Source organism: Tasmannia lanceolata, unplaced genomic scaffold, assembly GCF_043159265.1.
Source record: "Tasmannia lanceolata isolate RefF3 unplaced genomic scaffold, GAP_Taslan_0.1 ptg000005l, whole genome shotgun sequence".
NCBI classification, from domain to species: domain Eukaryota; kingdom Viridiplantae; phylum Streptophyta; class Magnoliopsida; order Canellales; family Winteraceae; genus Tasmannia; species Tasmannia lanceolata.
In genome coordinates this window covers 11425126-11452807 of record NW_027518682.1, presented here as the reverse complement: position 1 = coordinate 11452807, position 27682 = coordinate 11425126, and the positions used below count along the sequence as shown (strand labels likewise).

At 38.0% G+C, this 27682-nt stretch overlaps 1 protein-coding gene across 7 annotated transcripts; it reads right to left on the bottom strand.

Moving 5' to 3' along the window:
- Window positions 1-1581: 1581 nt before the first annotated feature.
- LOC143877483 (TLD-domain containing nucleolar protein) lies at window positions 1582-25886 on the bottom strand. Of its 7 annotated transcripts, none has more exons than XM_077379543.1 (9): window positions 25613-25880; window positions 25433-25535; window positions 24959-25063; window positions 21415-21500; window positions 17889-18130; window positions 16936-17125; window positions 12226-12409; window positions 2011-2345; window positions 1582-1911 (listed from the first exon to the last, which is right to left on the bottom strand). In XM_077379543.1, exons 1-8 carry the CDS (start codon window positions 25663-25665, stop codon window positions 2040-2042), a joined length of 1269 nt encoding a protein of 422 aa, XP_077235658.1. In that variant the 5' UTR covers window positions 25666-25880; the 3' UTR covers window positions 1582-1911; window positions 2011-2039. The 7 variants fall into 7 exon arrangements, with proteins under 7 accessions (XP_077235658.1, XP_077235656.1, XP_077235655.1 ...); XM_077379541.1 differs by having other exon boundaries at window positions 1582-1935; window positions 2033-2345; XM_077379540.1 differs by having other exon boundaries at window positions 1582-1922; window positions 25613-25879.
- Between the last annotated feature and the right edge of the window lie 1796 nt (window positions 25887-27682).

The window sequence follows — 27682 nt, the reverse complement described above, 5'->3', positions numbered from 1 at the left end:
AAATGGTTTTGAACATAAGCCAACGACAAACAAATGTTCGGCCTTTCCCGTGATTCTCATTCCGGAAGTCGGAATCAATTCTTATTCTATTCAGAATCATGTTTACTCATTTCTAAGAATCATTTTTTTATTGTTTGGATTGAGAACCTACCCATCCACCCTGTCATAGGTATTTGGATTTTGTTTGAATGAGAACTGTTTGATGCGTCAAGATCTTTGGTGCTTCATCGGATGGCAACTGGACCCTCTACACCTCATCAAATGGATTACTGGGACAACTCTTCATGTTTCTTATGCCATTGGTGTCTTAATGGACATCCCATTTCTAGTGAGAAACCAGATCAAGCACCTTGTCAAAACCGTGCTAGCAAGTAGCACATCCATATTGTTGCCAGTTGGACATAATCTCTTCTTCAGAGACAAAATGCACCAGTAACCAAACTCCATAGGAAGTATAATATCTCTAGATTCCATTACTGGCTGGCAGAGTGTTAAAGATATCAACAAAGAACATTTACTAGTCTCTAGCATGGTTTCAACCGAAATCGAAATCGAGTATACCCAAAACATTACCAATTTTCCTGAAATTTGGGACGAAGTCCTAAACTTAAGGAATTTCACCCAAAAATCTCATTTTTATTTATTATTTAATATTTTCCCAAAATTTCAATAATTTCACCTCCCATCCAACCGATTAATAAGATTGCTGTTCTATCTGCATTTACAAACAGTACTGAAAAGAAAGATAAGCTGATAAGAACAGAATGTAGTCTCAATGGTTTGAATAATAAAGGCATGTTCCGCAACCATTATTAAAATGTTTTCCGCCAGTTTTCAAGGTGCATAGTATGAGGATGGCAGCAAAATGTCCACGATTTTGCAGGAGAGAATTAGAAGCCTTGTCGAAGACGCCCTAAGGCTCTTCCTCTATTGCCATTTTAGAATTTCCTCGACCATAGGTTGTTCTGCTGCTCCACAGAAGCTCATGTGTAGCCCTTTGTGATCTCAAATCACTGATGTATTTGCGCACCTTTGTTTGATAGATATTCCCCACCACTCCACCAGTTTATCGTTCATTATCTTATTTGTTTTCAACTTTCTGGATTATTTAAGTTGCTAAGTTAGTGTACTAAATAATGCTTATGTACTAAAGTGTATGGTGTTGCTACCAATTTACTATTAATAATAGCCTTTATGGTTTTTAAGAGAACATGAAATAGAGCTACTGATGTAATTTAGCTTTTCAGTAAATACGTAGCAGACAAGTGCATAATAAGACACATAATTTAACTTGAGCTTTGTGGATGATGAAACCGTAATCATTCAAAAAAAAAAAAAAAATTGAAAACGTAGATTAGCAGAGTGAGACTCTTTGACAAAAGAAAAAGAAAAAACTCTGCAAACTTCCTCAGTTTAGCAAATAATTGCTTTTGTTACTCCCCTAGCTAGAGTTTAAAGAAAGATGTTTGTAATCCATATGGAAGATAACTGATAATGTGTTTCTTTTCTTGAAACAGTGTGGCCACTATTAACAGCATAGAAATTTACGTTCCTTACCATTGGATTTTCTAACAGTTGCGCTGGAATACAAACGGTTGACATATCTTTCATTTCCATTCATAAAATTTACAGTGTTTTGTAACATACAGAGGTTCCAAAGTACAACATAGTCCGCTTACAGCAGTGACCACGATTGTTTTCTCATTTCTTGAAATGGTTCTGAACATAGCCAACTACAAACGCTTGGCCTAAAGTGACTAAATCAGTGATAAATATAGGATTCAGTAGATGAAAGGAAAAAGAGTACCTCTAGAGAAAACAGTAGAATGGTGTCTTATGACTACTTCCTACATAATACTTTGGAATGCCGACAGGATGGTTTGGTCACTGCCTGGATTTGTGATGAACAGCCTATAGGCCACCTGCATTCAATGACTTGAGTAACAATCAAAATAAACAATGCGCTTAACAAAAATAAAAATATTAGGAGCCAAAGATTGATGCAATCACCTTCCCAAGACAAGGAACTCACCGTACTCTCACTCACTAGAATTTGCAAGCCCCACCATATTAAGCATATGGCGGTCCTCTTTGAACCTCTCCAAAACAGTACCTTTGACAGGGTCTGCCATTCCGTGTTGCCGTCCTTTTGCCTTAACTCCCCAACACTCTATGACTTCGGGATATATTCTGTTTGCCTTAGAGAGACAAGGGCTGTCAAAAGTGGTGCATATAAATGAGTGTCCCTGATCAAAGCTTGAAGATAGGAAAAGTCCAAAGTGATTCACTCGTCCTCCAAAACCAATGCCATTAGGGATGCTCTCTGAACTGAAATTCACAGCACACTACCAATACAAGGAATCTGATATCAAATGATGTCTTTCTTCTGCTATCAGAGGAATGTTAATTAAGTAACATGCATGTGCATGTCTGTATGTGTGTATGATATGTGCATACTTGCCCAAATGTATCAATGCATGTACAGAGACGTCCTATGCACGTATGAGTGAATTTTCAGCATTTCACAGCTACAGATATGTGGTACTCTAGCAGAGGTACAACCGATACCCAACATTCACAAAAAGTAACAAGGATATGTGTGTGTGTGTATGATATGTTCATTCACTGCTCTTTCTCAACCAGATTATGGAATGCTATTTTCCGGGCTTTTGGAGTTCAATGGGTTTTGCAGGCACGAATATCCGATGTATTGCTTAATTGGGGAGGGGCCTTCCAACATTGCATAGGTGAAGCATTATGGAAACCTCTTCCGATGGCCATTACTTGGTACATTTGGAAGGAACGGAACAACCGCATCTTCAATGACAAGGCGAGGCATTGGAGGCACATTACTCTGGAAATCAGATTAGCCCTTATCTCCTGGGCAAAGGCGAACGGAAGCATTCCATACTCTACTGGTCTGGCATTGCAAAACTGGCATGTGATGGCGCACGAAAGGCTACCTCGGAGGGAGATAACACCGATATGGGTTGCACCGGGGGAGGGATGGCTAAAACTTAATTTTGACGGCAGTTCCCAAGGCAACCCTGGACCTGCTGGTTTTGGGGGTTTGATTCGCGATTCATCTGGGAGAACTATAATGTCATATTCCGGACCCGCAGGGATTTGCGACTCGAACGAAGCCGAGGCTAGGGGTCTGCTTTTCGGACTCAGATGGTACTTCTCTCATAACTTTGGGCCTTTAATGGTGGAGGGGGATTCCTCTAATGTCTTAGCATGGGCGACCAATAACGGTGGAGGGCCATGGAGATTACATAATATCCTTGATGAAATCCGGGACCTTGTAAGGGCCATTCGCCCCACTCACACATCGTAGGAGAACTACCAACTCATCAGCAGACAGAACTGCCAACTCATCGGCAGACACGCTGGCAAAAGAGGGTGTCATCTTAATGTCTATCATTGTAATATTTTCAGAGGCTATGACCCTGCGTTGATCTGCTGTATAGCTTAAAACACCTTTGTACTGGGACATCTTGTCCCCTCTCTTCTTTTTAATAATATTTCTGCTACCTTTCAAAAAAAAATATGTGTGTGTGTAAGGAAATGAAAACATTCAGATAAAGTAACAGAGTTATATATATATATGAGAAAATGGTTTGTGAGCACAGCTCACAAACCATAGAGGGGGGCACATTTTTGGGGGGGGTCCAAAGCATTCATTTGGAAGGCCCTTCCATGAATAGGGTGTGTACCAAAAATCAGCCCTATAGGATCATCCTAACCCTGCCATTTGTGGAGGGAAAATGGGCAGAAAGATGGACACACGGTGTTTGCCCATTTTCCCCTCCACTTTTGATTGGGTTAGGATGATCCTATAGGGCTGATTATTCGTACACACCCTATCCATGGAAGGGCCTTCCAAATGAATGCTTTGGATCTCCCCAAAAATGTGGCCCCCCCATGGTTTGTGAGCTCTGCTCAGATAAGCATATCTGAGCAGCTGCTCACAAACCATTTCCTCTATATATATATATATATATATATATATATATATATATATATATAGAGAGAGAGAGAGAGAGAGAGAGGCCGTGGTTTTAGAGCTCTAGCTCAGGCTGAGCTAGAGCTTAGAATACACCATCTCCCATAGTAGTTTTACTCATCCAATCCATTCATTTTATACTACCTCACATAGATAGGGTGTTCCTAACAAACCAGCTCCATAACATAATCCTAACCATCCGATCTATAGGACCATAATCTCTAGCCATCCATTCTAAACCTCCACAAATCATAACCCTAACCATAACCATAATCATAACCTAAGCATAACCTATAAACTAGATGGGTTGGATGACTCAACCAACTACGGGAGTAGTGGTTTCTGAGCTCTAGCTCAAGCTGAGCTCGAGCTTAGAAACCTTTTCCTAATATATATACATCTGTGCTCGAGCGCAGAAACTCCTCTCTCTCTCTCTCTCTCTCTCTCTCTCTCTCTCTCTCTCTCTATATATATATATATATATATATATATATATATATAGAGAGAGAGAGAGAGGAGTTTCTGCGCTCGAGCGCAGATGGGATATATGCACTCGAGCACAAACGACGTTTCCCATTTGCTGTATAAGTGGGTCCCTTATTTAACGCTTGAAGTTAAATTTTCATCAAAAAGACAGTCGAGTCCTTGCCTCTTATACGTAGACAAAAAAAAGGACAGACAAGTCCCCCCTCTTATACGAAGACGGTTTCCAAAGTCTTTTGCGAAAAACCCTAAATCGCCTCTCCTCTCGTCGAAGGAAAAAACCCTAAATTGCAGAAGACCCCGTCTGGTTCGTGCTCCCCCTTCTTCATCTCTCATTCTACCTCTTCAATAAAAAGCCCCATGTCAATTACAGACATGCCCAAGTCGACTCAGCCATACCTTGGACGAGTTCTTTTCCAGATTAGGCATTGTTCGTTTTGGACTTTGAGAAGTAATTTTCAGTCCAAAACTGATTACTCGACACAGAATCAATGCCTATTCATTTTGAACTTTGAGAATTCTCTGTGATTTCATTTGGCATCTGATGTTAATTGCCTACTGAATGATTTTAACAACCCAGGTGAATCCTACTTACATGTAAGCTTGTAGGAAAGACTGATGCAAATCACCTCCAATGCAAACTAAAACCTGGTTTCTAAAATGTATGTATCCAAACATGCAGACACTAAAAGTAATAATTTGATGAGATGAGAACCAGGTAGGTGCTACAATCACGAGGGGAAGGGAAGAGAGAAAGAGCGTAGAGATGACGAAGGGGAAGCACCAACACAGATCTAGGGTTGAAGACAATCTCTAGGATTCTTCAGATCTAGGGTTTTCAACTGATTTTGAGGAAGAAAAGTTAAAACCCATTTTCTATTTCTTTATGATAGGAAGGAGGACTCGACTGTAAATACTTTTGTGCTTTGTATAACCATCAGGGGCTCGATTGTCTTTTTTGAAAGTTATATTTGTAAAAGCATTAAATAAGGGACCCACTTATACGGCCAATGGGAAACGTCGTTTGCGCTCTAGCGCAGAAACTCTTTTCTCATATATATATATATATATATATATATATATATATATGGGGAAAGTGATTGTGAGCGGCCCCTCATATAAGCTTATATGAGGTGACCGCTAAAAACATGGTAGGCCCACATTTTTTGGGTGATCCAAACCGGTCATTTGATAGGCCCTGACATAGGGGGTGCCCAAAAACTCAGCTCCATAGGATCATCCCAACCCTTCGTACTGTTGAGGTGAAAGAGGGGAAATTGGACGGGTAAGTGGGCAAATTTATACCCACCCATTTTCCCCTCTTTCACCTCCATAGTTCTAAAGGTTGGGATGATCCTATGGAGCTGATTTTTTGGGCACCCCTTATCTATGTCAGGGCCTATCAAATGACCGGTTCGGATCACCCCAGAAATGTGGGCCCGCCATGTTTTTAGCGGTCGCCTCATATAAGCTTATATGAGGGGCCGCTCACAATCACTTTTTCCTATATATATATATATATATATATATATATATATATATATATATAGAGAGAGAGAGAGAGAGAGAGAAGGGTGTTCCTGCAAACGTGTGCGGGTAAGTTACCTGCACACGAGTGCAGAAACACGGTGGGTGTCACATTTTTGTGGGGATCAAAACCATTCATTTGGAAGGCCCTTCCATGGATAAGGTGTGGCCCAAAAATTAGCCCCATTGGATTGTCCTAACCCAATCAAAAGTGGGGGGGGGGGGATGGACAGACACTGTGTGTCCATGTTTCTGCCCATTTTCCCCTCCACAAATGACAGGGTTAGGATAATCCAATGGGGCTGATTTTTGGGCCACACATGGAAGGGTCTTCCAAGTGAATGCTTTGGACCCCCAAAAAATATGGGCCCCCAACCTGTTTCTGCACTCGTGTGCAAGTAAGCTTACTTGCACACGTGTGCAGGAACCCTTTCCTCATATATATATATATATATATATATATATATATATATATATATATATATAGGAACCCTTTCCTCATATATATATATATATATATATATATATATATATATATATATATATATATATCACACACCTGTATTTTAAGCTAGTGGGCCCCCACGGTTTCTACACACAAGTGTAGATAAGTTCTCTACACACTAGCTTAAAATACAGTGGAGGGCATATTGTTTGGGTGATCCAAACCATTCATTTGATTGGCCCTCACATAGATAGGGTGTCCACAAAAAATCAGCTCCATAGGATCATCCCAACCCTACGATTTGTGAAGGTAAAATGGACGTGTATAAACCTTCACAAAGCTGTCCATTTTTTGCCTCCACAGTTCGAAGGGTTAGGATGATCCTATGGAGCTGATTTTTTGTGGACACCCTATCTATGTGAGGGCCAGTCAAATGAATGGTTTAGATCACCCAAACAATGTCGGCCTCCACTGTATTTTAAGCTAGTGTGTAGATAACTTATCTACACTTGTGTAGAAACCGTTTTCATTCTGTAGGTTATAGGTAGGATTATGGTTATGGTTAGGATTATAGGCTATGGTTATGATTTGTGGAGGTTTAAAATGGATGGCTATATATATATATATATATATATATATATATATATATATATATATATAGGAAAAGGTTTCTGAGATATCGCGCAGCCTGAGCAGCCCTCTAAATACACCATCTCGCACAGTTGATTGACTCATCCAACCCATTCATTCTGTAGGTTATAGGTAGGATTATGGTTATGGTTAGGATTATAGGCTATGGTTATGATTTGTGGAGGTTTAAAATGGATGGCTAGAAATTAGGCTCCTATAGATCGAATGGTTAAGATTATGGTATGGAGATGGTTTGTTAGGAACACCCTATCTGTGTGAGGTGCTATAGAATGAATGGGTTGGACGAGTCAAACAACATGGGACATGGTATATTTTAGTGGGTTGCTCAGGCTGAGCGATACCTCAGAAACCTCGCCCCATATATATATATATGTGTGTGTGTGGGGGGGGGGGAACTGTTCGTGAGTTTCTGCTCATATAGCTTATATCAGTTAGAGTGCCACAAACACATGGGTCCCACATCTTTTGGGGTGATCCAAAGCATTCATTTGGAAGGCCTTTATATAGATAGTGTGTGTACCAAAAATCAAGTCCATACGATCATCCTTACCCATCCAAAAGTGGAGGGAAAAATGGACAGACACTGTTTGTCAACAAATCTGTCCATTTTTGCCCTCCACTTTTGGAGGGGTTAGGATGATCCAATGGGCCTGATTTTTGCTACACACCCTATCTATGATGGGGCCTTGCAAATGAATGGTTCGGATCACCACAAAAATGTGGGTCCCATGTGTTTGAGCACTCTAGCTCATATAAGCTTATATGAGCTCAAGCTCACGAACAATGTCTCCATATATATATATATATATGGTTGCCAGAGCGGGAATCAAAACGGGAATCGAAAGCGGGAATCGAAGGCTCCCAGGGAAGAATCCTACTCAAGGTTGCCAGAGCGGGAATCAAAACGGGAATCGAAGGCTCCCAGGGAAGAATCCTGCTTCCTTGTATATATATATATATATATAATATATATATATATATATATATATGTGTGTGTGTGGCTCCCATGTGTTTGAGTACTTTTGCTACACAGTTCCTGCGCAGCTGAGCAGTTGCTTCAAAAAACTTATGTGGCCCCACATATTTGGGGTGATCCAAAGCATTCATTTGAAAGGCCCTTCCATGGATAGGTGTGTACCAAAAATGAGCCCTTTAGGATCATCCTAACCATGCAAAAATGGTCAGAAACAGTGTCTGTCCATTTTCCCCTCCACCTTTGATTGGGTTAGGATGATCCTATAGGGCTGATTTTTTGTACACACCCTATCCATCGAAGGGCCTTTCAAATGAATGCTTTGGATCCCCCAAAAATGTGGGCCACATGAGTTTTTGAAGCAACTCCTCAGATAAGCTATCTGAGAAGCTGCACAGGAACACTATTCTCTCTCTCTCTCTCTCTCTCTCTCTCTCTCTCTCTATATATATATATATATATATATATATATATATATATATATATATATATATATATGAGGAAAGTGAAGCTACACCGCTGCTGTAGCTAACTTAGCTACACCGCCGGCTTAAAATACAATGGGCCCACATTGTTTTGGTGATCCAAACCATTCATTTGATAGGCCCTTACATTGATAGGGTGTGCCCAAAAAATCAGCTAGGTAGGATCATCCCAACCCTTCAAACTGTGGAGGCAAAAATGGACAGATTTGTGAAGGTTTTTACACGTTCATTTTTGCCTCCACAAATCGTAGGGTTGGGATGATCCTACCTAGCTGATTTTTGGGGCACACCCTATCAATGTGAGGGCCTATCAAATGAATGTTTTGGATCACCAAAACAATGTGGGCCCATTGTATTTTAAGCCGGCGGTGTAGCTAAGTTAGCTACACCGGCGGTGTAGCTTCACTTTCCTCTATATATATATATATATATATATATATATATATATATATGAGGAAATGGTTTGTGAGCAGCTGCTCAGATAGGGCAGATAGTTTATCTGAGCGTGGATTTTTAAAAACAAGGGTGGGCCCACATTTTGGGGGTGATCCTAAGCGTTCATTTGGAAGGCCCCATCATGGATGGGGTGTGTACCAAAAATCAGCTCCATTGGATCATCCTAACCCTTTCAATTGTGGAGGGAAAAAATGGGCAGATTTGTGGACAAACAGTATCTGTCCATTTTTCCCTCCACAAATGGACACCCTAAGATGATCCAATGGAGCTGATTTTTGGTACACACCCCATCCATGATGGGGCCTTCCAAATAAATGCTTAGGATCACCCCCTCACCCCCAAAATGTGGGCCCACCCTTGTTTTAAAAATCCATGCGCAGATAAGCTATCTGAGCAACTGCTCACAAGTCACAACCCATTTCTTGTGAGCAGCTGCTCACAAAAAATCAGCTCCATATGATCATCCCAACCCTTCGATTTGTGGAGGTAAAAATCGATGGGTATAAACCTTCACAAATCTGTCCATTTTTCCCTCCACAAATCGAAGGGTTGGGATGATCCTATGGAGCTGATTTTTTTGGGCACACCCTATCTATGTGAGGGCCCATCAAATGAATGCTTTTGATCACCCAAATAATGTGGTCCCACTGTATTTTAAGCCTAGGGAGTATATAAGTTATCTATTCTAGGGAGTAGGAACTCCTCTCTCTCTCTCTCTCTCTCTCTCTCTCTCTCTCTCTCTCTCTCTCTCTCTCTCAACAAATGGAAGCTTTCTGTTGGATAACATAAGATAAGATCTTGACATGAGACCATAAAGGGAACATAGACAGGAAGGTATGTATTATACATGCAAAGAAGTGGAAGAGACGAAAGTCACATATTCAAATCACTAAGACAGGCAGGGGGATTTGGCTGTGGATTATGTTATCCATAGTCAATTTGTTAGAACGGACATATATGTAATTACATTTTTACATGAATAAAAAATGTAACTACCATTTCTTTCCTGTGCAGTTATGATTCAATATAGTGTTCCTACGAACTGTCCAAAAAGGATGTCGGTCATGCTGTGAACAATCCAAGTGGTAGAGAAGTGGGTATTGTTAGCACCCATAATGATAATCCTACCTTGCAGATCAAAAATATACAGCTCAATGGCAATAACTACCTTGCCTGGTCACGGTCTGCCATAGTGCTCATCAAAAGTAAAGGAAAATTGGGTTTCTTGAATGGAAAAGCCTCTAAACCAGACACTAACGATCCCAATTATGATAAATGGGATGCTAGAAATTTCATCATTATGTCTTGGCCCTTACACTATGCAACCCGGGATCTGTAATGGGTACCTCTTTCTAAGAATCACAAAGGAGATTTGGTATGCAGTCACTTATTCTAAGGTGGGGAATACCACACAAGTTTTTGAGGTCGAAGGAAAGAGAATGAAATTAAGCAAGGAGGTGCTTCTCTTGCCACTAATTATGCTAAGTGCACACATCCAATATCCCACCTATTACGGTCCACCTGATATCCCACCTACTACAGCTTCTTCATAATTATACTCCACCAAAATGTGTTACATAATTATATTTATATAAATTGCATATGAAATGTGGTGTATGTATTATGTATAGATTTTTATATACGAATTAAATGTGAAATGTGGTATGTACTGAATCATCAGACATGAGCGACAACGCATGTCACCTTGTGTTAGATGTTGTTAAACAGTTATTGGTAAGTTTTTTGCTATGTGATGGTTTTTTAGTATGTATTTGTGACTACTCTAGCACTTCTTAAAGTTTCATATTAAATGTCCATCATTTGCATATGTGTTCATAGATTTTAGTGATTTTATAGGATTTACACCAAAAGATTCATCTTAAATGCATGCAGAAACCGAAACTTGAAACCTTGCTGATAGAAACACAATTTAGGACACTCCTTAAGATCCAAGGGACAGTACATGTCCACAGAATTCCATTTTTTTATAAGAGAGATCATGTCCTGAGTTCCTGAAACCCACAGCAGAATGGAATTGTATCATTTAAACTGTCAAGTCTCTCTGTTTCTAAAACAAGTCATTGGAAAAGAATATTCTCCGACAGATGTCTAATTCTAGTACTTCAAATCAAGGTGTAACTTCCAACAAAGCCCATTCTAGAATTCTAGCCCTCCTCTTGCAGGTTTGATTTTGTTAAATAGAAAACTCATCCAAACATATATATTTATCCGTCTATGAGAACGTTGGACCAAATAAATATGAACTTAAATATTGCATGTGTCGAGTAATTTACTAGGCATTTTATAATACCAGGTCTAACTGCTAGAAATTGCCTCATTTTCAAATTTCTAAGTTGTACCACGTACTCAGACTTTGAGTCATAACTTGATTGCAGCGACTTTAACTGTAAACATAAAAATCTGAAGACTCCTTATCCAATTTACTGTCACTTGGTGATACAGGACAATACCTAATTTAGGGAGAATCCTACACTCCTAATGGGTTTAAGACTTTAGGACAGTTAAGGGCTTACACGGAAAACTAAAAGTACACTTAACAACTAACCTAAGGCGTTGATGTCCCCATCACTTGGTTAGCTTGGTATCAACATAAATTGTACTCAAATAGTTCAGGTTCATAGGTTCTTAAGAACGCCCATGGAGAACAGAAAAATGTCATTTACATATAAATGCAATGTAGCTTCTAAGTATCCATTAGCCACCTAGTCAAAATTTCATCATCACATCTTTAACTGATTACTGTGTAACCCTAACCACTCCTGAAAGTTCTAAGTTCTAAAAATTGTATCTGGGATGATATGTAACATATATCCCCTTAATAATGAACAAGTACATCCCAACCATCTATGTAAGAATTTAATTGTGGAGTGTGCTACTTCAAATTATTAACAGCTACAAACAAATATAGTTTGGAATCATGTACAGATAAAGAGCTTCAAAAATTTAGATAGATGGAGACAAAGAAACTCCTCTACATAGAAATCAACCAGTTTATGTAAGCAATGTGATTATGTCTGATGGGTCCTAACAAAACCATTCTAGAATGGATCTAGAAACATTACATTGGCTGCTACAAGGTATCAAATGGAACTATAGACCAGGCACAGGGATCACATCTGAGTAAAAGCATTAGAAAGAAGATTTGCATTCCAAAATTAAATGACAAGTAAAAAGTTACCCATTGCAAATTGCTATTTGCCCCTGTAGGTCGGAATATTGATACTCGTGGATATAACTGAAAAAGAAAAGACTTCATATCCCCATAGAAATCACTATGCTTTTCCCAAGGGTGAGAGGCATAGCCTCCATATATGAAACCTTCCTTATCTTTGATAAGAAGCACTGTTGGTCCATCCTCAACTCTGTAGATGAATTGAACACCATTCAGATGCTAAGCAAAAATCATTAAAGCAATGGAGAAACCGAAACGGAGAAAATTTAGCTCTATGGGAATAGTACAGAAAGATGCCAAAATACGAAACTCCTATAACACCATGTGATAGGTGACATACAGCAGTTGTTTCTCGTTTTCGTTTTGTGTGGCAAATCACTGCATTTCTGTGTTGCATGGATTCTTTGCCCCCTTATGCCAGACCGTGTCGACTTCTCTCCACACGCGAATCGGACATGGATTCACGTGGGACACACCTGGATTCTTTTCGTAGCCGTGTCCTGCACAAATCTTCTTCTTTTTTTGGTGAATCTGACTCATCATTGTCTCTTTTAAAATGTGAATCTGGTATATTTTCCCTTTAAACGTGTTTCCTCTAACTTTTTGTTATATGAAAGCACGACTAAAACCCTAGCGCCTCGACCCTAGAACATCGCCCCCCTTCCTTCCTTCTCCGACTCTCTTAATAAAAACTGCAACGCCTCAACCCTTCATCCTCCAATTTTATATATATATATATATATATATATATATATATGTGTGTGTGTGTGTGTGTGTGTGTGTGTGTGTGTGTGTGTGTGTGTGTGTGAGAGTTAAGTGAAGCTACACATACGTGTAGCTAACTTAGCAACACCGACGGCTTAAAATACAGTGGGCCCACATTGTTTGGGTGATCCAAACCATTCATTTGATACGCCCTCACATTGATAGGGTGTGCCCAAAAAATCAGCTCCATTGGATGATCCCAACCGTTCAAACTGTGGAAGCAAAAATGGACAGATTTGTGAAGGATTTTACACGTCCATTTTTGCCTCAACAAATCGTAGGGTTGGGATGATCCTACGGAGCTGATTTTTTGGGCACACCGTATCTATGTGAGGGCCCATCAAATGAATGGTTTACAACACCGAAACAATGTGGGGTCCACTGTATTCTAAGGCATCGGTGTAGCTACACTTTTCTCTCTCTCTCTCTCTCTCTCTCTCTCTCTCTCTCTCTCTCTCTCTCTCTCTCTCTCTCTCTCTCTCTCTATATATATATATATATATATATATATATATAATTTTAATTTTTAATTTTTAAAATTTATTTTATTTAAAAATTACCGAATCCATGAATCCTACTTTTGGGTGTTTGCCGAATATGACCTCTTTGCCGAATCCGACACCTCAACTCTGTGTCGGATCCCAACACACAAATCCGAATCCATGCAACCCAACAGCATATCAATAGGGAAGTCATGATTATGGCATATGAATATGTTATTCCCCATCAAGAACTAATGTTGAGGTGTTTGATGCAGGAAAGATAATTTCAATATATATATAGATAGATAGATAAGATTCAATACTAATCAAATTCCTCATTTTTTGACTAATTTCTTCCAATTAAAAAACAGAAAAAAGCCAAAAAAGCCACTCGTTTAACTAAGGGCAAGGAGCAAAAACCACTAAATGGAAAAACTATCAAGAGTTGCATTGAAATGAACTTTTATACTTCTCAAGTCTCTAGACCTAAACCTGACTAATCTCCAAACTTGAAACCCTGAAACCTACACAAGATCCTAACTGCCCAAGAGTTTCAAGCCTATCCATGTTTAAGCCCAACAAGAAACCCCTTATGGAAACCCTAAGAAAACCCAACTCACGTTCCTACAGCCCAACACCCAATGGGCGTTTCACCTCCACTAAAATTCATTGATATTGTATGACCAAACACTAAGAGGGGCCCATCATTTAATTTCAACTTGTAAAACAAATGACCCAAAAGTAAACTTATGACCAAACATGTCTCCTCTCTTAAAATTTACAACTCCTAAAGATAGAGCCCTCCTAAATATAATCTACTTTTGAAATAACTAAACTATTGTTATCTTTAGACTCTCAGAGCAACTAAAACCATATCCCTATGGCTTAAAACTCCTCCTCTAAACCCAACACATGAAATGGATAGGCCCACGTGTTGAACTCAAAGTAAATTAAACTGCATCTCAGTATTCTCTCATTATCTTCCTTCTCTTCATTTTATTCTTCTTCTTCTTCTTCTTCTTCTTTTGCAAAATCAGATTCAGGATGCTCTCCACATCAGCTCTCTTTGGCCGGCCGGAAGAAATTCAATCTCATCTTCGGTGAGATGCCAAGGATTTCTCTGGTGAGGTGCCAAATAAACTTATAGTGTGAAGCCTTGAGATAAGTAGATGACTTCTTATTACTGTTATCTATCATTTCTACTAATTTTCTCTCTCCTTTTTCTTGGTTTTTCCTTATAAACCACATTTTCAAGAACCCCAAACCTCCGTTACTCTTACCTAAATCCTCTCTTGACTATCTCTTGCCTTTTTCTACCCATCCCTACCTCTCCAAGCGTTGCGCCTACTTCTCCATACCCCCATACATCATACACCCACCTCTACTTAACCCTTTATGAAACAACCAATTACTCCAAAAGCTTAAGCTGTTGGAGTTGGTGTTATTTACTCATTTATACTTCAACACTCACCCTCACGTGTGGCCCTTCTTTTTTTGGGTTGGCCTTACACGTTGAATTTTAATTTCAAGGAGTTGTGAGTTTTGAACCCATAACATGTAGCTCTGATACCATGTGAAACAACCAATTACTCCAAAAGCTTAACCACCACCAACACCGTGGGTATACCTATCTTCTACGCGAAGCACCCAAAACACCCATTATATTAATAAAAATAAAAATAAAAAAAAAATCCTACCTTAGAAACATCCTTCAAAAGAAAAAAAAAATCCATACCTTATACTTCCCTTTCGTTTTGCCCAAAAACTAATGTTACACCTTCCTAGCATACATATGCACACCTCTAAACCTAGCCAAAAGCCCTCTTTAAGATCCGGAATCATCGTCATATGCATATTGTAATTGTTTTGACTTTTGAGACCTTGTGCGATTTTGTACATGGGATTAAAATACATCCTTTGTGGAGTTTTTATAATAGTCAATACCACATAGAGCTACGAGGTATTATTGATCCCATGACATCTCATGGACAAGATGCGGTTACCTAGTTGTGCAGTTCAATGATGTTGCCTGCAAAATTTCATTCTCACATTAATAAAATGAAATGAAATGCAAATAATATCTCATGGACAAGATGCGGTTACATATTTTTTTTTAGTCGTTCAAACCATTTCGGTTGAATTTTGACCGAATTTGGAAATTTTGGTCAAATTTAGGGAATTTCAGTCAAATTTTTGGAGAAATAATGTCGCAAAAGGAAATCAAAGATTTCATTTCGGTGGGATGGAAATGGACACATTTCAGTCGTTTCGGGGAAATTTAAAACCATGATCAACATTTACGGCTAGTTTACATCCTAAAAGTCCCCGCACCAAACTTAGTTCACCCATATATCTCTCATAAAGCCACCAATCATTCAACTGAATACAAACCAATCCCAAAACCCCGTTACAAATACTTTTCCAATCCTTGCCACCTGCCAACACCTCCTTGCCAACTGTCCAATCACCCTTGTCTACAAATACTTTTCCAATCCTTGCCATCTGCCAACACCTCCTTGCCAACTGTCCAATCCCCTTTGTCACCTGTCAACATATCATTGCCACCTGTCTCCACATCCTTGACACCTATTACATCTTTTAACAGAATTTTTTCTAGACCCAATTCAGTTTCTTATCTGGTTTATTACATATTTATCCAGCTTGTCGATGAATTGAGAGTCCTACATTTCAGACGTTCCTTTCCCATAAACGTAATCTATTTCAGACCTTTGAAAATTCATCGCCCTTTCTTACTTAAAACTGAAACCATTGGATTGCCCTGAGCCCCTGACCAATATCTCTAAATCAGTATCTTTTATTTCTGGTTGACTGTCTGTAACAACATTTACAAACTGCTACGTCCACAACAATCCACTGTACAACCTGCAGCAACCATAGTTTTGTACCTTTAAAATCTTCCACATCAGTCATAAACCTAATAAATCCAGCCCAATCCCTCAGTCTATTCAACCCAGATTCAAGCCTAAAGGTACAGAGAGACTGTTTCAGTTGGATATCCTGCATCAAATTACTATCCGAGTTACTTTAGTGAACTGTTGGTACCAGCCCTACATCAGATTTGTGGTGTTCATGGTACTCAACATCCAAAACTCACTGGGAACTGCGGCCCTTTTTCCTAAAAATTAAGACTAAGGGTGAACTGTGGTCCCATTTCCTAAAATTTAATTCAATTTTGCTAATAATAGGAATAAGGGTGAAATCAATTTCTTAGGACGGATGTTTATTTCAGAAAAAAAAGAAAGTAAAACAACTTTAAATTTCAAACATAGTGGCTTAATAAAAAGTTCTTCGCAGATCAATGATAGCTAGGCATATGATGCATTTTGTAGCACCACTTTTACATAATTTGCTGGAAAATTCACTGGCCTTTCTCGATTCTCTTCCTCTAGTTTAGCAGTAACAAGATTTAAATTACTACATTGCAACTTCTGAAAGCATATATACTCACGATATACAGCCCAAAAAGGTGTTGAAGCTTAGACCATTGACTCCACTATGGTACAAAAGTTTCCATTCCTCCAACTCCTGTTGAGAAAGGGCTCCTCCTATATGCCAAGCAAATTCTTTCTTCATAATTAGCAAATCAGAACTTAAATCTTCTGAATACAGTAGGTGAGGTACTTGAAAGCCCGATCTCCCTACACAAGTGTTCACAATACATTAAAAAAGAATTGGCACAAACCTATTGGCACTTGATCGTAAGCTACCTTATAATCGTTTGCCATGAAAATGTTCCAAAAGAGCCATTTGGCGATGCATGAAGAAAACCAGTGAGAAGATGGGCAAAACAGCTTCAGATAACTGAGAATGGGACAGTCAGCAATCATCTCAATTTAAAAGGATACTCAAAAAACAGAACTTGGTAAATGTTTTCAGCAAAATGCTTATCAACCAGAATTCCTAGCTAGTAAAATGGTAATCATGCAATGTCTAGAAACTACGCCTTTCCACACACACACTAATATACTGTCTCCAATCCATTTTTTAAGGACATTAAATATAACACTTCTAAACATTTCTGATGATTTACTGACATGCATCACAAAGAATTTGGTGATTGGTATCAATGTCACAAATAGATAGTTTATCCCAAAAGCGATAACCTAAGGATTGGAATCAAGCAATACATAAGACCAGAACATAATCTATTTCCATTTTCAGCAGTTAAAAAATAATTAGCTATTAACATAAGAATCAATTAGTAGTATTGGAATATACATGTAATTAGACAATTTCCAGTCAAAATTGTTGCAGAATCATCACGCTAAAGTAGCATTCATTTGATCCAATCCTGACTAGATATCCAGAATTTAAGTGTTAAATTTTTGACAAATTTGTTGACAATAAATTACCCAGTAAATGCATGCCATTGTAGAAAACTGAATCAAAATTAGTAAAAACCTGGACCAGGTGGGATCAACAAGCTTCCAAGAAACTTCCTCACAGATGGAAGTAGGCTACACCAACTTTTAAAGTCCTCAAAAGACATGCTATTTTCAGCACATCCTTCAACTGCCTTTGAAAAGGTGGCAGCATTAAGAAATATGAGAATGATGTCCTGATGTGAACTAAATCCAGGTTCGGTAGCATTTGGAGAAAAAACAGCTTCAATTATTGCAGTTGAAACAGCTTCCAGATCAGACCTGGCAAATTATTTTATAGTCATCATAAAAAGGCAAAGGAATAAACAGTTATGGGGGTTGTTTGAGTATGCGATCTAATTGTATTGTGGGTGCAATTTGGGTGTAAACTTGCAATCTAATTGCACACCCAAGGTAGCCTCAACTTTCAAACTATAGCTTAATACAAAAATTAGACACATAAAACTATATTCACTCTTCAATTATTAAAAGACCAAATATTCAAAGTGAGTCCATAACATACGGCAACGAATTATTTATATAAAATTCTATTTATATGATTTAAGAAGACATAGTTCCAGCATAACCAGAATACTGTATAAATAGAAGTATGTGAAGGGAAGCAATTCACCATGTCAACATTTTAATAGATAGGCTCAGAACAAGAATCTGGCAGCATGAATAAAAGATCAACGGCACAAATAAAATACTAGAAACACGTACAATCAATCCCAGATAAAAACAAACATGGATTTCTTTCAGTTCATGGTAACAAGACCGGCTAGCTAGAAATGATGGGTGCAATGGTAATATTGGTCAAGTGGTTGTGTAACCTTCCACATAAATTATAAAATGAAAAAGAAATTCCTCTGGGGTTAAATTTAATCACAATTAATGGTAATTGAAACGTGAAAGTGTCTTCGTTGGCAGTTTTTGTCGATGATATACAGAGAATATGAACTTGTGTATCTACATATAGGTATGCCCATCGGTGCTACATCATTTAGTAATAATGTGATGTCACTTTCAAATACAGCACATAATGAGGATTAAAGTGCCATCAAGAAAGTAATAAAGCCCATCTTCTCTGCACATCCCACAACTTAAATATTTTTCTGAGATCTCCTCAAGAGTTTTACAACTTGAGGTGATAAAATTTTAAGCAGCAGTTTTGCATAACTGAGATTAAAAAGAAAAAAAAAAAACATCTTAAAACAAGGAAACTGAGTAAGATGGATCTGACCAGAAGGTAGATTCCGATTAATAATACAAAAAACAATATAAATGGTAAACAATGTACGTCAAATAGCTCCACTGCTTTAGTTTAGGATACAAGAGCTGGGCAAGGGCTACATGGGCCCACCAATTGGATGTGAACGATGAACAAAGGCACAAAAAAGGCATTTACAGTCCAACAACAATGACCGGCACTTGGTTTTACAACTCTCTGCATACATGTATTACTGGTAAATAGTCTTCTGAAGCTAGCCACCATCAATCCCTTTGGGGGGAAACTTGATCCTAAAAACACAAGATTCCATCCTAGTCTTCTGTATGCACTTTGTCCATCTGTAGACCTTTCTGGAGATTAGAATGTGGCCAGGCTTGCTCATCCACATAAGACATAATAAGTAACAGAGCACCGAGCCACCCACTCACTCTTTTGTGACGTATCTTGTGGTAACATCGCAAATAAGAATCAAGAGGGAGAGCAATTGAGATTTCCTGCAATGGACCAAAGCCAGACAGAGCAAACTCCCATGGAAGTAGCTGCTATAAGCTACTTCGACAGCTTCCCAATATACGTCTGCACCACTCCAAACCTATTCTAAACCTCGTAGAAATATTTCCCCACTCTAATCACCTATTTTATGACCTAAACCCTTAATTTTCACCCATCCATTCACTCACTCTCCATCACAACAAGATACACGATCCCGGCATAAATCTGCAACTTCCCAGCTTCACTCTCCATCACAACAAGATACACGATCCCGGCATAAATCTGCAACTTCCCAGCTTGTGTCTGCGCACATCTAAATGCAATCGCAGTCTTCTTGAATCGGATTTGGTATCAGAGCGAAGTAATAACTGTTCATCCGATCGTCCTACAACAGATTTGGTATCAAAGCGAAGTATTATCCGTTCATTCGATCGTCCAGCATCAACGTTCCTCAATCAAAATTTTAATTGCCCTCTTGCACCTAGCACAACTTTTATAAGCTTAGCCCATATAAGATGATTGGACCCACTGAACTTCATAGAAGTAAGCTGCATCCCTACCATCTCCATAATGTTGGTAGGCCGGCAGGGTAGGTCTACTTTCCCTCGTGCTACCAACTTACAAATCAGGAACTGAACAAAGAAATGAGGCAACAACACTTATTTCCTTGAATAGGAAAGCACCCAGACATCTAGGTCAAAGTTCCTTGTTGATTTATCACCAGAAAAGGAATCACTTCAGTATCACACACCAAGGCACGGAATCACAAAAAACCTCATAGGTACATAATCAATGGAAAAAACGTAGATCTCTTGGTTCAATCAGCACAAAACAAATTTCCAATTGATGAATCTAAAGGAAAGGGGAAAAGAAGAAGGGAGGAAGGCGATTCAAATACCAGATCAGTGCTCTGATACCATATTAAAGTAAAATAAAAGAAGAAAATACTAGGAAAAGACCACCCAAGTTTGCAAGGGAAGAAAGTACATTCTCCTCCACATTCACCCCATCGAAGTGCTAAATTAACGTTGAGACCTGTCACCACTTCAAACCACCTAACAATGCATCTTTAAGTTCCTCACTTGATCCACTTGTCCCCAAAAATGCTAGTCACATGTACATATTTATAGTGTTCGAGGTTCAACATTAAAATTATGGTCACATCACACGTGCAAGTGAAAGGATGCAAGCGTCAAGAACTGTAGCATAACATGATGAGATACATATCCCACAGCAGATTCAGTGACCATAACCATGTAGCCTTTAAACTAGAACATTTGGATTTTTCATGTAATGCAATGAAATATGGTCATATTGCTAGCTTATACAAATTAAATATTTCAAATTCCATTCTAATAAGTTTCCTATCAGAAAACTGTCACTCAATATGTCCGATTGGGGCCATCTATTCATATTCAGCTCTATAAGTATGGCACACAGTTGAACACTAATGTTAGAACCATACTTTAAAAACTGCACCATCAATTTCCACCTACAAATAACCAGCTAGTTGGAGCTCAAAATTGTAGCATCATTCAAATAGAACATCAATAGTAGAAAAAAGATTTTTACTGTAACCAACAAAGAAAGCAGGATGGAAACTATGACTACCTTCATAATTTGGTTTTTGCAGGTTCAAACCACAAATATTATGTAGATTGAAACAGAATCAACCTTTGAAAATAGCAATAAAGCAATATCTAGATCAGCAGCTCATTCGTCAACCTTTGCTACAGAATATAAATCAGATAATACCAATTATCAAAATTAACAAGAGAGCCAAAGATGGAAGCAACAATTACCTTACTTAAGGATTAGAAACAACCAAGGATTTGGAATGTACCTTCCCAGTATTCCATCCCCAGTAGCATCCAGTAACTGGTAGATGAATTGCTCAATGTCATCTCGAGTTCCTTTCTCATATATTCCCTACATATAGTGAATGAAAACTAAATATGGGACAAGGAGACATTTAAAAAGAAATAATGAGATGGTCATTGTAGGGTTTGATAGCTGAAGTTTTAAAAAAACAAGTTCCAATTATTATGCTGAACAAGGTTTAAAAACATGAACCCAACTTGAACCCGAGGGGGCTGAATCCGAGTTGACTTGAAACTTAATAATATCAATAAAAACATTTGAATAAAATAAGCAAAATGTATGATAGTAACATATTAATGGTAATAATAGGGGGTATTGATAAATCCACCCCCTACCTTTTCCCCAGTCGCCTCCTACTATTTAGTGGGGACGGTAACCAGTTAACCCACGCAGCTCTTCTCTCTCTTGCTGCCCACAACATTATTCCTCTCTGGAATTCAATGCTCAATTTCTCATTGAAGACAACTGGAAAACTGGTATGGTAGAAACCCCATACTTCCCACTGTAGCTGACCTCCCAACAACATCTCAATAAGTTGTTTTTGACTCCACAAAATGTAGAATTTTGTTTTTACATGAGAAACACGTAAAACATTCTCAAGGCTTCTCTGGTGGTGGTTAAGAACTTCCCCGAATTGTAGAACAGATGTTCTTCGGTTGCACCAGAAAAGGAGGAGGCTTTCATGTATGAGGATCCCAAGAGCATAGTCAAAAATATTTTCTCAGGAATTTCTAGGGAAGGGTGGATCTCAGGATATTTTAAATTTTTTGTTAATTTTGGGTTTATATAGAAAAAAATTGAAAAATAAATTATATATAAAAATATTAAATTTAAGAAAAAAATTAGGACAAATAATATCACAAATTTATCGCAATATTTTCTTGATATTTCCACAGTAAAAAAATAAAATATGAAGATATCTCAATGATTTTTCAAATCTCAGGAAAATTTTGGGATTATGTCATCGTATCAAAACATCTCAAAATATCGTGATAGTTTTGAAAATGTCAGCTAAATTTGTGACTATTTCCACCAGACATTGTTCTCAAAGACGCAAAAACACTTATGTCGGATTTATTGCTCAATGCTCAACTTGATCTTAAATCCATGGATTAAGTATTTTTGTTTTGGACTCTCCTGAGTAGAGCAATATTGATCTTAAATTCAACGACTAGATCTGGTCATAAAATAGAAATATACATCCAAATCCTAGATTGATCGAATTTGATTGGATTTTCATCCCATCGAAAATGTTAAGCCATGGTGGTCTCCCCTAGTTCAGCATCATTTTGGTATCAGAGCCACAAGAGCTAGTTTTCCTCCCTATTGATCTGGCATTAGATGAACTGATAAGCCTATCATATTGTCCTCAAGTTTCGAAAGAAAAATATTGTGGAAACCTCTCCACTAAATGAGGTATTTAGAGTAGAGCTTCATACATTTCTTCATAAATCATGCACACATGCTTCAGAAACTGTGGATCAAATGCTCTCTAAGGAAACCTATCATCCATGTCTAAATGGGCGAAGAATCCGTGTCGGACATGTCTCGATTCCAATATTCAGGATTCTTTGAGACACTTCTAGATCTCTTTTATCTGTTTTTTTCCTGAATACCACTACTACAAATTTACAATTACCGCATGTTTGAGTTTTACCCATCCTAATAGTAAATTTCTTAAATGGAAATAAAATATTATGTCTACTTTACCTATTAAAATTTTCAACATATTATTATGTAAAAAAAATAGAATTGATCAAAATTTTTTGGTGAATCCACGAATCCTTCTTTTTGAGGTTTGCCAAATCTGAAACTCGATACCCGTGTCGGATTCCAACACTCGCATCCATAGTAATGCAACATAGCCTATCATCTTCTTGATAGGAATTCATATGCTCAATATGAACTGTGTTCAAAAGAACTCCATTGAAAAACATTGATTCGTGCAACCCTACATTATTGAAAGCATATGTAAACAGCAAAGTTCCTGACGTGACTCCTCCAGCATTGGTATAGTCTTCATCCTCTTCCATGGATTCATCAATGTTTTCATCATAAATTGGATGGTTGAAATCTCCCTGTAGGTCCTCCTATTAATAGTAATATTCATCAAAATTGGAAACCCCATAAAATTGGAAGTCATCTGCCTCTGGATCACAGATTCCATTAGACAATTCCTCATAATTTTCTTCATCTTCAGTAGCATGTTGGAAGAAGTTGAACTCCGCTTCTTCATCGCGGGCTTCATCCTCCATTTTGGCATATTGATTTCGGTTCCCCAAAATTCCCCAATGCTGATTTCTGACAAATGGAACCTTATTTTCACCTTTGGTTGGGTTGGGGATTGAGTTCCACCTTAAACACCTTCCATTTGATTAGTGAAATTCTCTAAAAGATTGTCAGCCTCCATCAATGTAACCCCAACCAATCTTTGTAGCAAATGTTAAATCTCGAGCATAACTTGATCTATTTTTCTCGTCAAAGTATCTGCTTGTATTTTCATGGCATTAAGATTTAAAAACATTGATTGATATTCCCTCAGCTTCTACCAAATATTTCACGACCACGATTTCTCAGTCATGTTACCCAATATAAGTCCAAAGATCAAACTTACTCTCATATCAATTATGGTGCAGTACAAATAGAATAACAATAGCAAAGTTCATACCTAAATGGCTAAATCCAACCCGATATGAAACCAAGCACATACCTCAATAAATTACAAGGAGAGCAAGATATGGATGGTGTTGTCTCATAGAGAAAACAAAAATGAAAAGGAAACACTATATGCACAAATTTTATTTTATTTTTGAATATTTACTTGCATAAATTTTAATTTTTGTGATACTTACAAAACCAATCCAAAGACACCTTACATAGACCATAGACCATATACTTGCCCTTAAACTCTAAAACCTTCACAAAGTAAGGACTCCTAATCCTAGACACTTGCCAACTTTAAAACAATTGTAAAATAATCATAACAAGCTAGAACTCTCTCAAAACAAAAATAGAAAGTTTCTACAGAAAACTACATAAACAAATTAGAATTCTTTCAAAACAAAAATAGAAAGTTTCAAATGAAAACTAACGCAGATCTCCTCTATAAATATAACTTCTTCTGTTTTGAACAAAAAGAAATATGACTTCTTATTATAAATTATTTTTAGGGATTTGCTAAGGACCATCGCAGAAGGCATTTCTCGGACTGCCTGATGCATGGGAGAAGCCACCTCAGACGGTCTGCGAAATTACTTCTGCAATGGTCTCTAGCAAATCCCTTATTTTTAATTATAAACCAGTCCTAATTCAACCTTACTACTTTGACATCAACATGCTCAATTAAAAATTAGAAACACTAAAAGCTTCAGACAATCCCACCCTTGTCGAAAATCTTTAGAAAGTCGGAATTGTCTCAACAAGCTCTACAAGAGCCGAATCCATTTTGACGGTTTGTGTGCTGAATTATTGCAAAAAAAAAAAAAAAAATGGCCCAAAAAGCTTACTTTGGCGATTACGAGATCCTCAAATGTAAGCTTATGATCATTCCGCTTCTGAGTAACCAAATCAAACATCCTAACACCAAGAGGCCCGTGAATTGCATAATATGCCTGGAAAATTAACATATGAGCAAAACAACATAAAGATTAAATTTCAGAATTACATGAAAAATCAGTTCTTTTAATTGGTAAAGAAAAACTGCGCATAATGCAAGCATATCATGAAGCATCGCCTCATAGAATTTCAAACTAAGAGCAACAAATCAGAATAGGTCTATATAGAATCATCCAATTTTCGTGATTTTTGGTCTGCGTCATATCAACGGGTACAATAGAGATGATAGTAGGGTAAGTAAATTAGGGTTAGGGTTTTATTTGGTACGGTGACTGTAGAACTTTTCGAAACGAATCGAAAAAATGGAAAATATAGAAAAAAAAAGAGAGGAAAATGGGTTAAGGGAAGAGAGAGAAGAATCAGACCTGGAAGATTGAGAGAGAGATGTATTGGCCATTGCTTTGGGATTGAGCAGCGAGGGAAAGGAAAAGGGATTTGAGATCGTCGAGCTCTTTCTTTGTGAATGCTCTAAGAGAAAGAGAGAAAAGAGGGGTGAGATATAGAAAGAGGAGCGGATAAAAAAGAGATAAGAGGGGTGAGATTACCTAGTGGCAGAATCAAATCGAGGGTCTGCGGAAGGCGATTGTGCGTTCCCCATTTCACAGAAAACTTTCCCCCCCTCCTCTCTCTGATTCAATTCTCCTCTTTCTTCTCCAAAAACATGGGATCACCTTTTGGATACGCGAGGTGCGTTATGCGCACTATCTCAACGTGTTTTCTAGGATAAGCCGTGAGTGATAGATATCTAGGGGCTGTTTGTTTGGGTTGTAGGGATAATATTTCCAGCGGAAAATCTTTTCCTCGCTGTTGTCATTAAACGGATCTAACTGGATTAAACATTCCTTCTAGAATATAAGAGAAGCAAATTTAATTTCAGGCAGGCACGTCTGATTTGAGAATTAGCTTGTTAGAACATCTCATTTGAGAAGTAGCTTGTGAGTATGGTGTCACCTCATTTTGAAGATAACAAGAGCAATTTTCACATATTGAATTTGATATTTTTGCTTTTATTTTTATTTTTCCCGTACCCTGAACCTTAAAATGCAGGCAAAATGTGGATATTTAGCTCAAATGATAGAGCGCTTGGGAAATCAAGTATGAAAGGAACATTTCTCAAGACGATGGTGGTTCAAATCCACCAAGATCCTTTACCTTCCACTCTTTCCTTTTTCTTTTTTTTCTTTTTTTTTTTGTGACACCGCCTTCGGTACTCTTTTGATAATCATAGTAGGAGTTCTCTTGCCCTTGCAAAAAAAAAAAAGATTTTTGTAGGGGAGTAATTTCTAGTGGGACCTACAAACACACACTAGTATTTTGATATATCGATGGGGAGGGGCACAAGTGTGCACTAGCATTTTGATCCATTAGTAGGCCATACAAATCCCGGGATGGTAGTAAAAAACTAAAAATAAATATTAAACCCATATGACTTATCTTTGTAAGTGGAGAGTCACAAGTGTCCATGTCCTTAAACAGTTATCGAAACTCTAGAGCAGTTCACCCGACATTGAAAATCCCTTACCACTAAGCATATGATGTCCACCACTAAGCATATGATGTCCACTCACGATAAGATCAATATGATTGGTGTCACTTCATTTTGTTGTAAAAGATCAGCGGCCTTGATCTCAAGTACATGCTCTAACAGAGACCCATAAGACCAACCAAAATATGTCTCCTTACCATTGATCATTGTAGAGAAGCTATCGGGGTAGAACTCATCCCTAAAAGCTAGCTTTTAGAGGGAGGGTGGCCACTCCCTTATAACCTAGCCCCATTCCCCATCACTTTACCGGTGTGGGACTATTTGCTTTTGTGTAGAACTCCATCAATCTCCACTTCCACACGAAAGCAACGTGGACCATCTCACCCCTTTACGCGGGGGCTATATCCAGGGGCGAAGCCAGAAATTTGCACAAGAGGGGCAAAAATTATAGTAATTTTTTTGTATCTTAAAATTATAGTAAATTTTGCACAAGAAAGAGATATAAAAATGGTAAAATTAAAGTTTCAAACTTATTTTCTATCTTAGGGATAATTGAAAAGGGGGCATATTTTTTAAAAAATAGGGTAAATATAAAAAAATATTAAAAAATAAAGGTATATATATATATATATGGATCAATTACTGTTGCATGCTAGAGAGTTGAAAAAATGACGAGAAAATGTTGAGTTTTGAAAAAACACTAACAAATGCTACTTTATTAAAAAAGAACTCTTTAGGACGAAAATACCCCTAACCTTACTTTATCTTTCTCTTCTTTGTTTTTACACTTTATCTTCTCCGGCGATAAAAACCTTCTTCTCCGGCGAAACATCTTCATTTCTCCGGCATATGCTCATTTGTCTTGAGAGGTTAGAAGGAGTTCTCTAGAGACGACCCTTTCTCATTTTCTTTTTCTTCCTCCAAATATCCAAAATCTCATTATCTTTGTAAGTATTTTCCCTTTTCTAGTGGTTGTAGCCAAAATCAGTTGCCCAAAGAGTTTTTACTAGGCAAAAGGGTAGTGGAAGCCAAAATGGTACTCGAAGCAAAATGTAAGTTAGGCAAAAATGATAGTCGAAGCCCAAAATATGCTAGTTGAAGCCAAAAAAAAGTTACTCCAAGCCAAAAA

Coding starts and splice junctions, on each gene's coding strand:
- LOC143877483 (XM_077379543.1), bottom strand. CDS start 25,665: ATGGGGAACGCACAATCGCCTTCCGCAGACCCTCGATTTGATTCTGCC. Junction 25,064..25,432: donor TCTCTCTCTCAATCTTCCAG/GTCTGATTCTTC, acceptor TTAATTTTCCAG/GCATATTATGCAATTCACGG. Junction 21,501..24,958: donor AGGATCTCGTAATCGCCAAA/GTAAGCTTTTTG, acceptor CACTATATGTAG/GGAATATATGAGAAAGGAAC.